This window comes from Lissotriton helveticus, chromosome 3_1 (assembly GCF_964261635.1).
Source record: "Lissotriton helveticus chromosome 3_1, aLisHel1.1, whole genome shotgun sequence".
NCBI classification, from domain to species: Eukaryota; Metazoa; Chordata; class Amphibia; order Caudata; family Salamandridae; genus Lissotriton; species Lissotriton helveticus.
This window is the reverse complement of record NC_136061.1, coordinates 2,019,579,163-2,019,591,912: the sequence shown is the minus strand read 5'-3', so window position 1 is coordinate 2,019,591,912 and position 12,750 is coordinate 2,019,579,163. Positions and strand designations below refer to the sequence as shown.

Sequence of the window (12,750 nt, the reverse complement as noted above, 5' to 3'; positions counted from 1 at the left end):
CCTCTATGTTGGGGTGGCTTGGAGGTGTGTTGACCTTGTCTGTCTTGGGACTGGCCCCCTTCCTTGTTCAGGATGGGGGTGGTAGGTCGACTACGTGTGCCTTGACTTTTACACATGTTCCTTGCCTCGGGCACGGGGTGGGAGGCTGTCTATGTGCTGGCAGGGTGACTGCTCAGGGCTCTGCCTGTTCTTTCTTCTTCCCTGCCTTTGGGTTCTTCAGTGTTGACACTGCTCTTTGTGGTGGTGTTAGTCACGGTTTCTTTTTTTCTGCTCTCGCACACTGTTCCCATGCTTCTTCAGTTTTTTATCTGGTGGTTCCGCGTTGTGGTGCGGAAAAGTTCTCCGAAGAAAACTGACGTAGGAGAGCCGCGGTCAGTCTTATGTGACCTTGCTGACGTCGCGTACTAGGCCTGGGCGGAGTCGCGTGATGACGCCCCGCCGCGCAGGGATGCTGTGGCAAAAAGGTTTCCAGATCCAGTCTCACACCTGGGGATAATTCTACGTGAAGGAATCTGCGGCTAGAATAGTCTCAACCAGATACATCGTTACCGAAGGTAAGTAACTCGTACGATAGTGGCATTAGCGTTGAAGGTGAGCTACGGCGACGTCGTTAATTCGAGACCATGAGGTGTTTTCCTACTGCCTGATATTCGAAGCATGGAGTATATAACATTCCGCCAGCATGCTCATTTTCTGGGATAGAAGATGAGGTCATTAACTATACTACCCCTGATTGCACAGAAGTAGACGTCTGATATTAATGTATCGGTCTGGATTTGAGTATGCGATGTTTGTCTTTTTTGGCTGCATTTTTGGAGAGGTTAGACGGGTAATTGATGATGAAGGCATTAGATCCAGAGGACTCGGGACTTAACTCCATCCTCATAGTGTGTCCTAGCGAGGAAGGGGACCCAAAGATGAGTTTATGGAGGTGAGGGTAATTTTATTCATCAGATAAAGCTTAAAATGGCAGATAGGAGACCTAGTGGGTAGGGAGAAGAAGTTGGGAACGGATAGTAAAGGTGCCATTATTTGAGACTTCGGAGAAAGTTAATTGGCAGTGGGAGACAATATAAGGAGTCTAGGGGGACGGGGGGTGAGAGAAGAAAAAAGACAAAAAAGAAAAAATCTTACGCGACTTTCCCTGGCACCAATCCAGACGACGTCGCCCCGGGCATCAACCATGCCCCCTGCCAACACCGTTCCCCTTCCTCATTCCTGAGTTGGACCCAGACCCAGACCAATGTTGGAACCGACATCAGAGGGTACTTTTGTTCCCCTGTTCATCCCTGGTGTTTCCTAACGACCAGAGGGTGGTGATGAGAACTGGGATGGGTCGCTGGACCCTTTAACTGACCAGCTAGAAGAACCGGACTCGCAAGAGGACCTGGGCGATGCCAGTGGTCTGGACACTTCTCCAGACACTGGTTTGCTTTTTCCCCCTACACTGGCTAGGGAGGAGGGGGCGTCCTATGCTTTGGTGGTGAGAAGGGCAGCCGAGGTCTTGGACCTTGAACTCCTTTTGGTGGCAGTCAGGACTAACCTCCTGCGGCTTCCTCTTTCAAACCCCTACTGCCGTTCAATGAGGCCCTCACTGATTTCCTCCTGGGCACTGGGTCAAAGCCCAGCACAGGGCTCCAGTGGAGAGGACAATTGCCCGCCGCCACCGCCCTGCCCCGGGCGACCCAGTGTTCTTGACTCAACACCCTTCCCCTGAGAGCTTGGTGGTACAAGCCTCTTCTTCTATAGGCACATTCTCTTCTGCCCCTCCAGATAGGGAATCCAAGAAGCTGGACCATCTTGGGAAGTGTATGTTCTTTTCTTCCCGATTGGCATTGCGGTCGGTGAGTACCATGTGCCTCTTGGGCCACTATTTCCATACCATCTGGGATACAGTCGTGCAGATGCTGCCTCATGTAGTAACCCAATAGGACACACCTGGACTCTGCACTCCCAAGGGGAGGCAAAGCACTACTGTACCTTTTAAACAACACGTTAAACATCACTTCCAAAAGACCAGGTGATAAAACAAAACCCAGCACTCTCTTAAGGCGAGGCAAGAAGACAAAATCAGGTGCATTTAAAGGGTCACACACATGTTTATTAATTCAATGTTTTAGAAAGGAAGGCAAAATATATCAGTTAATGTAGACTCCCAAATAGCAAATGACTCAAGTGCAAAACCAGAATAAAATGCAGTATATATACATGTAGCAAAGAGCAAAGAAACTTAGAAAATATGTACATAAAGCAACACCTCACCGATCAATCATGCAACATCCTTGCCAACTCAAGCTGGAGAAGCCGTTCGACAGCCCAGGAAGGAGTTCGATCTGACCCATGTTCCGTCACTTCCACAGCAATACATCTATTCTGTGATTAGCTTCTAACTGCACCCCCGAAGGTCGCCAGCTTTAATACCTTTACTCAACGTGAGGTGAAGATTCTAGAAACCTCGCCCCCTTCTATTGGAAAAAACTGAGCTGGCAGTACTGGTCTGTGTCAAGGTCAAGGTCAAGTCGGAGGCTGGTCAGGCTCCCGTATTTTGACTCCGAAACAGAGCTGTACATTCCGCACATTCCCTGAAAGGCACGCATCCCACACAACATGTTCCAGTTCACTCTGATCGGTGAGGAGCGAAAAACAAGTGAAGAGCAAAAACATGCCCTCCCCACTTTGCAGCTACATGTGAGCACAGAAAATTGAGTCTGTTGCACAAGATGGAATCAACACAGAAAATGGAGTCAATTATGCCAAATGGAGCCAATGGTCAATACATCACTCAATATCAGTACACGTCAGTGCCCAGAGGAGGCCCGGGCCGTTCTCTCCCAGGCAGTTGCGGATGGGAGAGAGGCAGCCAAATTTGCCATTAGATGTGGACTGGACACCACCAACTCACTAGGCAGAACAATTACAACTTCGGTAGCCCTTAGGCGCAACAAGGCCTGATTGTGGACATCTGGCATTTCAGGGGATGTCCAATCAACTTTGATGAAATGCCTTTTGATGGCCGTCCCCTTTTTGGTGAAAAAGCAGACTCACTGCACCTTCTCACTCCAGTATGCTTTTCGTCCATTTAGTTTACGCAAGCTACCCAGCCTCTGCATGGCTGCGTACGTGGGACCATGCTATTTTGCGCGTCTGGGACCCAGTGGGCGGGACAGTCCACCCTCTCCCCTTCGCCCCCTACCCCTGCTAGCCTCCAAACCTACCTAGTCCAACGTTTCAGGCCCATCAACGGCCAGTTGGAAGCAGGATTCGCCAGCACCTCCTCCACTAGCAATCCATCACGTTGGACAGGTGGGTTTTGCAAATCGTCTGAAGTGGCTACTCCCTCCCCTTCGAGACTACTCCTCCCACCATGCCACCGTCTTACGAACGCATATTAGAGGATCATTTGGCACTTTTCTGCCAGGAAGTCTCCACTCTCTTGGCCAAGGGAGCTATAGATTGCCCAGGACTTGTCTGCCCTCGACTCTGCAGACTGAATTGTGGCATTGGATGTCCAGGATGCCTATTCCTATATCCCCATCCTGTAGGCCCGTCCGCGATACCTGCGGTTCATGGTGGGACAGAAACATTTTCTGTTTGCTGTGCTCTCCTTTAATCTCACCAGTTCCCCTCTGGTGTTCACGAAAGTGATGGCAATGGTAGCAGCACACATTCAGAAGTTAATGTGCCAGTCTTCCCCTACCTCGATGACTGGCTTTTGAAGGCGGGCTCCGCCCAGGCAGTCTTCCACTAACCCCAGACTATGTCAAACCTATCACTGTCAATGTGCCAAAGTCACACCTGACTCCTCAAACACTCCCCCTCATCAGAACCCTTCTGGATACAGTTTGGTTTCATACCTTTACCCCGGGGAAGCGGGTCCAGGATTTTCAGGCTCTGATCCCAATCTTTAAACCTTGGTCCTGGATTTCAGTGAGATCGACTCTGAGGCTGTTTGGTATTGATCGTCTCCTGTATCCTGCTGTTCGAACACTCCAGGTGGCATATGTGGGCTCTGCAGTGGGACCTGAAGTCTCAGTGGGCCCAACACTTTAGGAGACCCTCTGATTTATGTCCAGATCTTGAAGGAGACTGCAAAAGACCTGGAGCGATGGTTACTGGATCAAGACTGGGTCCGTGGCAGACCCCTTTCTCTACCCCACTCAGAGCTGACAGTGGTAACTGATAACATCACTTTTGGGTTTGGGCGGCCACCTTGGAGAGATCAGAGGCCTTTGTTCTCCAGTGGAGTCTGGGCTCCATAGCAGCATTCTGGAGCTGAGGGCCATCCCCTTGTCACTGAAAGACTTCCATCCATCAAAGGGAGGCTGGTACAGGTAATCACGGACAACTGGACCACCGTGTGGTACTGTAAAACACACATGGCAGGTGGGGTCAGGTACCCTGTGCCAGGCAGTCTTGTGCCTCTGGAAGTGGCTGGACCACTAAGTAATTTTTCTGGTGGTATCATTGAATGCCAGGGCAAACAAGCTCATAGTGGAAAATAAGTAGCAGTTACTCCTGTAGGTGGTGCAAGGTCTCTTCTGCAAATGAGGGGACCTTGGCTCGATCTGCTCTTCACTACTGAGAACACGCAATATCAGCACTTCACGCACTGGTGTCTCTTGCTTGGAGAGTCATTCCATCTTGAGTGGAACACAGGCCTCCTGTATGCCTTTCCTCATACCTTCCTGTCTCAAGTTCTCAAGAAGATCAGGATTAGTGACTCTAGACTGAGTACAGAAAGTATGGTATTCAGAACTTCTGGGCTTGAGTATCTGTTCTTCTTTCAGGCTGCTTCTCTGGTAGGATCTGTTGTTGCAGCAGCAGGGCGGAGTTCTGCATCCAGGCCTTTGCACTTCACCTTCATGCTTGGAGATTGAGTGGAGACAGCAGAACACCTTAGACCTTCATCCAGAGGTGGTTGATGTCATCTTAGCAGCCATGCATCCCTCAACAAAAACTGAATTCGCCGGTCATTGGGACAAGTTTGTGGTTGGATGCGGCAGGCGCCAGATTTACCTCCTCCAGGCCGTACTATCTGACATTTTGTTGTTGTTGTTTTGTCCCTAGACTGACGAGACTTTGCTCTGAGCACAGTTAAAGGGTACCTATTGGCTCTTTAGGTTTTTTGGTGTTGCTGGATCAGCCTTGTTTGTTTGAGTCTCCAGTTGTTATGCGTTTTTTTAAATGTTTTCCAAAATTAGTTTACCTCCTTTCCCTTTGTCATGCCGCAGTGAGACCTTAACTTGGTCCTTATGTTAAGTTGTGCACTCCATTTGAATCGCTTCACAGCTTCTCTATACAGCTTCTTACACTCAAGATGGTGTTCCTTGTCACCATTACATCGGTGCAGCGGATAAGTGAGCTTCAAACTCTGTGTCAACCCGCCTTACACCACATTCTTCTCGGACAAACTGGTTCTGCAGACTTGAGCATTCTTTTTACCAAAAGTTGTGATACTGTTCCACATCGGTCAAACCATCACCATGCCGGCGTTCAAGTAGGAAAGACTCTATTGCTCAGACCCTAATAGAGGGCTGAGTTTCTACGTAGTTCATACCAAAGAAAACCGTGTGAAGTGAAGAAAGACAAGTCTGTGCAGAAGAGGGCCATCACCCACTGAATCATGATCGGCATTAATATCTGCTATGCATTGACGACAAAGGTTGCTCCAGAAAAACTGCTTGGTCATTCTACCAGTTCCAAAGCTGCTACCACTGTGTTAATATGCAGGCCCCTGTCCTAGACATAGGCCAAATGGTTACATGGGCGTCCTTCCATACATTCATGAAGCACTATTGTTTGGACAGTAAGGTTTGCAGAGAGGGACATTTTGTCTGGTGTGTCCTGCAGGACTTTCTGGTTTGAGTCCATTCACAGGCCCACCTCTATAGGTACGGCTTTGTTATCTATTCAAAAGATGAGGAATCAGTGGATCGAAATCTCTATCAGAAGTGCAAGTTACTTACCTTCAATAACGCTCTTTCTGCTAAAGACTCTATCTAGCCCACAGATTCCTCATCGACCCTTCCTTCCTCCTAGTTCTGTGATTGGACTCTATCCATTAATAATATCCCAATTCTAGGAATCTGCATATTTCCCTTGACCAATCGCTCTTGGGGTTCTGTGTCTGGGGCCTCAAAAGCAACTGACGTCTGCTCGGAGCGGTGGCACCTCTAGACTCCTCACATCCTTACCTGACCGAAACGGCTTCAGTGCGGAGCTGCATGATGCCACCTGACGGAGCTGAGGTACTGTTGAATTCTAGATCAGGTCTGATGCCTGTTCTGACCCATCCTTTTCTAGTCCACGCTAATCAGATTCCAACTAAGAGACAAACTGGCACAATCTGATTACTAAGGCTATGCTTTGACAGCGGCAACTGATATCAGAAAAAAACTGACTTTAGCGCACAGAGGGACTATGTATGGGCCCTGACGTCACATCCGCGGTGGCACAGATCTAATGGGGAGCTCCACGACTCCACCTGCTGCCGCATGAGGGATTGCTAAAAAAAATTCTTTGGATCCAGTCCGATACCTGGAGGTGGTCGCAAGGTCTGTAATCTGAGGTTAGCTAGAGTATCCACCAGAAAGAGCATAATCAAAGGTAAGTAACCTGCTTATTTTGTGTGATATCAACATTTGGTAGGGCAATCCACACAAATATGTATTCACATCCGTCCCCTTCTTAAACTTCCCTCCACAAGTAACATCTCTGCGTATTCTGAACAAAGCATGCGAATCTAGAAGAGACTTCACACTGCAAGATAAACCAGTTTCTCTCCTGTAGTTAATGTTTTACAGCTTTATTATCTTCAAAATGTACATGAAAACCCCCCTCTCGCAAATGAAGGAGGGTAGTAGAGAGAAAATATGGAAAAAGAAGATTCTAAAATGGTGGTCACTTATTGGGGGATTTGTGGGCTTATGGTGGATATCGTACTCCTACGCCTCTGCCCACATCCACCAAAGGATGAAGAAATGTTTTATACTAAAGCGATCCTGAATCCAATCACTAGATGACAGAATTATGCACTACATGTAAATCTAGAAGACTACTGGTTTCTTGTTCGGGAATCTGCGCTTGCTATTTCAGCATCATAATTTTTAGATTTGTGTTTTGGAATATTTAATAGGCAAGAACTGTCCATTGAGCGATTCTGAAAGTTATACATCAAGGACAGTATTAATTATTGATGAATATTGGTGTACAGACTCTGGTTCTTTTTTTGTTTACGTGCCACTTTTTTTTTTTGACTGTGCCTATCATAATGATGTTGTAAGCTTGCCACAGTGACCTTTTGCTTTAAGATAGTTTACACGTTTGTGAAAACTTTTGTGTTGTCTTCTTTTTTCCTGTGGTATAGGAACAACGTCCTAAAGTAAAGCTAACAGACTTATTTGTTCAGTAGCTTATAAAACTGAAAGTAAATTGATGTGTTTTAGTAAATATTTTGAATCTGTTTTAGTTTGCTTTGTTTCACGTTGCAATCAAATTTCCATAATTCTTTTTGTTAAACCCTGTAGTGCAAAGAGAAAATGAGACCGGTTAAAAGAGCACTGAAACAGCTGGATAAGCCAGACAAAGGAATGACAGTGCAGGATCAGCTGGAGCACACACGTACTTGCTTGTTAAAAATTGGAGACCGCATTTCTGAATGTCTTAAAGCCTATTCTGATCAAGAGCATATTAAAATATGGAGAAGGTACGCAGTACTTAAAGTATTGAAGCTTGTCAGCTCTTCCATCGTGAACTGCTCTGTGTTTTCTCAGTCACACTCGCCTAAATTATCATTAAAATTATGTATTGCTGACTAAATATGAATATTTGTTCCTGATGTTAATGTTGTGAGCTCTGTGAGGCCAGAATCGTCTCTTGCTTTAACTCCCAATTCGCTTTTAGTAGCCATTTTCTTTTGTAGAGGAAAGAGCTAATGTGTTATGCACCAGACTTTGGTATTCTGGTGCTCTGTTTTAATGATAATGAAAGACGTGGTAACTGTGGCCAAAATGTCTCTGGAAATCTGTAGACTATTTTGTGCATTAGAACATTTTGGTTGGCTCATACCTTTCCCATGCTAAGTTAGTTATAATTTAATTCTGATATTTTTATGTTCATAGTTGATTGTCCTCATTACACCAGACCTTGGTTTTCTTTTGCATGTGGCCTGAGGGTATCTGACCGAATGTTTCATTTTAATCATCAGTGCTTTTTTTGTCTTGCTATAGATTATTTTTATGATATTACTTAGGGTACACCCCGAGAGAGCTGAGAAAAAGTGTATACTGGACAAAAAAAGCTCCTATAAGGAAAAATACTAGCCTAGTACAGGCACTGCTTATTAATTGCAAATGCCTAGGGATGAATACTACGTACACCACTGCTGAACCGATTCTACATACATTGTAAACGTGTAACATTATCATCCATAAGAATTCAATTAATCAATCAATCACAAAAATTTGTAGAGCGCGCTACTCACCCGTAAGGGTCTCAAAGCGCTGAGGGGGGAGCCGGGGGTGTCGCTACTGCTCGAACAGCCAGGTCTTGAGTTGTTTCCTGAAGGAGAGGTGGTCCAGGGTCAGCCGTAGGTGTGTGGGGAGGGAGTTCCATGTCTTGGCTGCCAGGAAGGAGAAGGAGCGTCCTCCGACTGTGGATTTTCTGACTCGTGGTACAGAGGCCAGGGCTAGACTGGCGGATCGGAGCTGGCGGGTGGGCGTGTAGAATGTGAGGCGTCTGTTGAGGTACTTCGGCCCTGTGTCGTGGAGAGCCTTGTGTGCGTGGGTGAGGAGTCTGAACGTGATCCTCTTGTTGATGGGGAGCCAGTGTAGGTCTTTCAGGTGGGCAGAGATGTGGCTGCGGTGAGGTATGTCCAGGATGAGTCGTGCTGAGGCGTTCTGAATGCGGTGGAGTCTTTTCTGGAGTTTGGCTGTGGTTCCAGCATAGAGGGCGTTCCCATAGTCCAGCCGGCTGGTGACGAGGGCCTGGGAGACCGTCTTCCTGGTTTCGGTGGGGATCCACCGGAAGATCTTTCGGAGCATGCGCAGGGTGTTGAAGCAGGATGACGAGACGGCGTTCACTTGCTTGGTCATTGAGAGGGAGGAGTCCAGGATGAAGCCCAGGTTGCGTGCGTGGTCCGTTGGTTTGGGTGCGAATCCCAGGGCAGGGGGCCACCAGGAGTCGTCCCAGGCAGAGGGAGACGGTCTGAGGATGAGGACTTCCGTCTTCTCTGAGTTCAGTTTCAGACGGCTGATCTTCATCCATTCTGCGACTTCTTTCATTCTTCCTGCAGGTTGGCTTTGGCGGTGGTGGGGTCGTTGGTGAGGGAGAGGATCAGCTGGGTGTCTTTGGCGTAGGAGATGATGTTGTCTTGGTGAGCGGTTGTTGCGAGAGGGCTCATGTAGACGTTGAAGAGGGTGGGGCTGAGTGAGGATCCCTGCGGGACGCCGCAGACTACTTCGGTGGCCGCGGAGCGGAACGGGGGGAGGCGGACTCTCTGGGTTCTTCCGGTGAGGAACGAGATGAACCACTCCAGTGCTGATCCTTGGGTTCCGGTATTGCTCAGGCGCTGAATCAGCGTGCGGTGGCATACGGTGTCGAAGGCTGCTGAGAGGTCTAGGAGGATGAGGGCAGCAGTTTCCCCGTTGTCGAGAGGGCCATGATGTCGTCGGTAGCTGCGATGAGGGCGGTCTCGGTGCTGTGGTTTGCTCGGAAGCCGGACTGTGAGGGGTTGAGGGATCCGTTGGTCTCGAGGAAGGCGGAGAGTTGTCTGTTGACGGTCTTCTCGATGACCTTGGCCGGGAAGGGGAGGAGCGAGATGAGGCGGAAGTTCTTGAGGTCTGTAAGGTCTGCTGTGGGTTTCTTCAGGAGGGCGCTCAGCTCGGCATGTTTCCAGCTCTCCGGGAAGGTGGCGGATGCGAAGGAGCTGTTTATGATGTTCCGGAGTTGGGGTGCGATGATGGAGTCGGATTTGTTGTAGATGTGGTGTGGGCAGGGGTCGGAAGGGGAGCCGGAGTGGATGGTGTTCATCAGGCGGGTGGTGTCTTCGGTGCTGACAGGGGTCCAGGTCCGGAGGGTGGTGGTGGGGGGCGCTCGTTCGGTGGTAGGGTGCGTGGTCTGTGCGCCGAAGCTGTTGTGTATGTCGGCGATCTTGCGGTGAAAGAACGAGGCGAGTGAGTCGCAGATATCTTGCGAGGGTGTGATGTCATTGTTGCAGGCGCTGGGGTTGGAGAGCTCTTTGACTATGCTGAAGAGTTCCTTGCTGTTGTGGGTGTTGTTATCCAGTCGTTCTTTGAATGTTGTCCTCCTGGTGGTGCGGATCATCTGGTGGTGTTTACGGATGGCGTTCTTGAGGGCTGTCATGTTTTCTGCTGTCTGGTCGTGGTGCCAGGCTTTCTTGAGGGTGCGGCAGGTTTTCTTGGAGTTTTTGAGGTCGTTGGTAAACCACGAGGCCTTCCTGCTGCCGGGTCTGCTGGGAGGATTCTTCAGTGGTGCGAGTTCGTCGGCGCAGTTGGTGAGCCACTGTGTGAGGTTGCGGGCTGCTTCGTTGGGGTCCGTCGTGTTGGTGGGCGGGTTCTGGCTGAGGGTGGTGGTGAGCTGGTCGGCGGTGATCTTGCTCCAGCTTCTGCGGGGAACCTGTTGCGGGTCGTGGTTCTCCTGTAGTTGAAGTGGACGCTGCTGTGATCAGTCCAGTGTAGTCCGGTGGAGTGGCTGAAGGAGATGTGCTTGCTGGAGGAGAAGATGGGGTCAAGCGTGTGGCCTGCGTAGTGGGTGGGGGTGTTCACCAGTTGTTTGAGTCCGAGGTTGGCGAGGTTGTCCAGCAGGGCGGCGGTGTTGCAGTCCTTGTTGTTCTCCAGGTGGAAGTTGAGGTCCCCTAGGAGGATGTAGTCTGTGGAGGTGAGGGTGTGCGGACTGATGAAGTCTGCGATGGCTTCGCTGAATTGTGTGCGTGGTCCCGGGGGTCTGTAGATGAGTGCCTCTGAGGGTGGTCTTGTGGTCGGTGTGTATCTAGAAGTGAAGGTGCTCGGCGGCGGTGAGGGTGTCGTCAGAGTTGGTCGTGATGCGGATGGTGTTTCTGTGGACGATGGCCATGCCTCCTCCGGTTTGGTTGACGCGATCCCTCCGGGTGGTCTTGAAGCCATCCGGGATGGCTATGGTGATGTAGGGGGCTGAGGAGGCGTTCATCCAGGTTTCCGTGAGGAAGGCGACGTCTGGTGATGTTGTGTCGAGGAGGTTCCAGAGTTCGACGGCATGCCTGTGGATTGAGCGGGTGTTGAGCAGGATGCACTTGAGGTGGTTGTTGCTGGTGCTCGGCTTGGCGGGTGCGGTGCAGGTTCAGAGGCAGGTGAATTGGCAGGCTTGGCAGGTGAAGGGTTCGTGGGTGCGTTTCAGGGTACCTCGGTGGCAGGCTGGGTTTCGGCCGGTGTTGTGAGGGTGGCGGCGTCGTAGGTTCGTCGGGTGCGCTGGTATCGTCGAGGATCAGGGGTCCTGGCGCTGGGCGCGATCCAGGCGCGGACGGGCGCAGACAGGCTTGCCTTTGGCGCACAATTGGCGTGAACGCTGCACGTACGCGTGGGCTCCATATGAGGCAAAGTGGGAGGGAGGAGCAGCTGGGAGGCGGGAGCGGGGCGGCCAATGGGGTTTACAGAAAAAAGGGGGCGGGCCGCGAGGGAGCAGCGGCAGGGAGGGGGCACACCAGGGTTGCAGTCCTAACGAAGGCACACAAAAATAACTATTACAGAATGAAGAAGTAGTCAATGAATACAAGCAATGAGGGCAATACACACAGTGAGGGCAGCAGCGGGGAAGAAAGAAACGAGCAGCAGCGGGGGCTCCGAGGCCAGGGACGAACCTTTGGCGCTGGGCAGAGACGCGCTACAGCTGGCGAGCCGTGCTCACTTATTGTATCATTGATTATTAAAAAAAATCATCAAACTCATCCATGCTTGTGCAGAATTGTCCCATCTTTAAAACATCTCCTTGAGCATATAATTTCATCTACCCACTATAATTCAGAGGTTTTTTATAGGATTGAGGCCAATAAGTCGTTTTCAAAAGGGTTTATTTGTTTGGCCAAATAACTCAGTTTCCAGGCCTCATCAGCACGATCACAAGGACCTGAAAATTTAAAATTAGCATACCATTGCATCCTGATGTAATCATGTTCCATCAATGAATAATTACTCACAAGATATTAGCAACACAACCTATGTGTGATGGTACCAACAAGGCCTCTGTGTGATGGTACCTTGTAATGTTACAACACAGAGTCACTGCGACACCTGGAAATCTCAGAAAAGGCTGAAACATGTTCAAAATCTTATGAGGTCACTTAACCATAAACAATCTTGGAACAAAAAGAGTGCTTGTATGGACTTCGAAGGATTTGAACAACTATTTCTGTCATGGTTTTAGCATGTGGGGACTTGTTGCAGCATATAGTATTTTGTAATCCAATGACCATTCTCTCTGTGTTACTGAAGTGGAGGCCTACTGGCCCACTCATGTAAAGCTTTGCTTCTATTAACTAACTTAGACCCTAGAGCTAACATCCCAAGTGTATGTTGTGTGTGTTTATGTGACCCATATGGAAAATGCATTGTATATATGGTGAGTCATATATACAGTCTATACAGTAGAATTGAGATCTTTGGGTTCCATTTTGTAAGCCCCTGGCCTGTTCCTATGGTCAAGACGGGGATGAGGTTGTTTTCCCAGACAGTAGCAGTGCATTGCTGACATTTCTAGTTC

The 12,750-nt window shown here is 49.3% G+C and overlaps 1 protein-coding gene across 2 annotated transcripts in view; it reads left to right on the top strand.

The window, feature by feature from the left end:
- Positions 1–12,750, top strand: part of CHD2 (chromodomain helicase DNA binding protein 2) — a 2,197,496-nt gene that overhangs the window by 1,918,030 nt on the left and 266,716 nt on the right. For both annotated transcript variants that reach the window (XM_078683153.1, XM_078683151.1), the window contains one exon: positions 7,527–7,705. In XM_078683153.1, the coding sequence (XP_078539279.1) occupies positions 7,527–7,705 (179 nt within the window). The remainder of the gene's footprint in view (positions 1–7,526; positions 7,706–12,750) is intronic.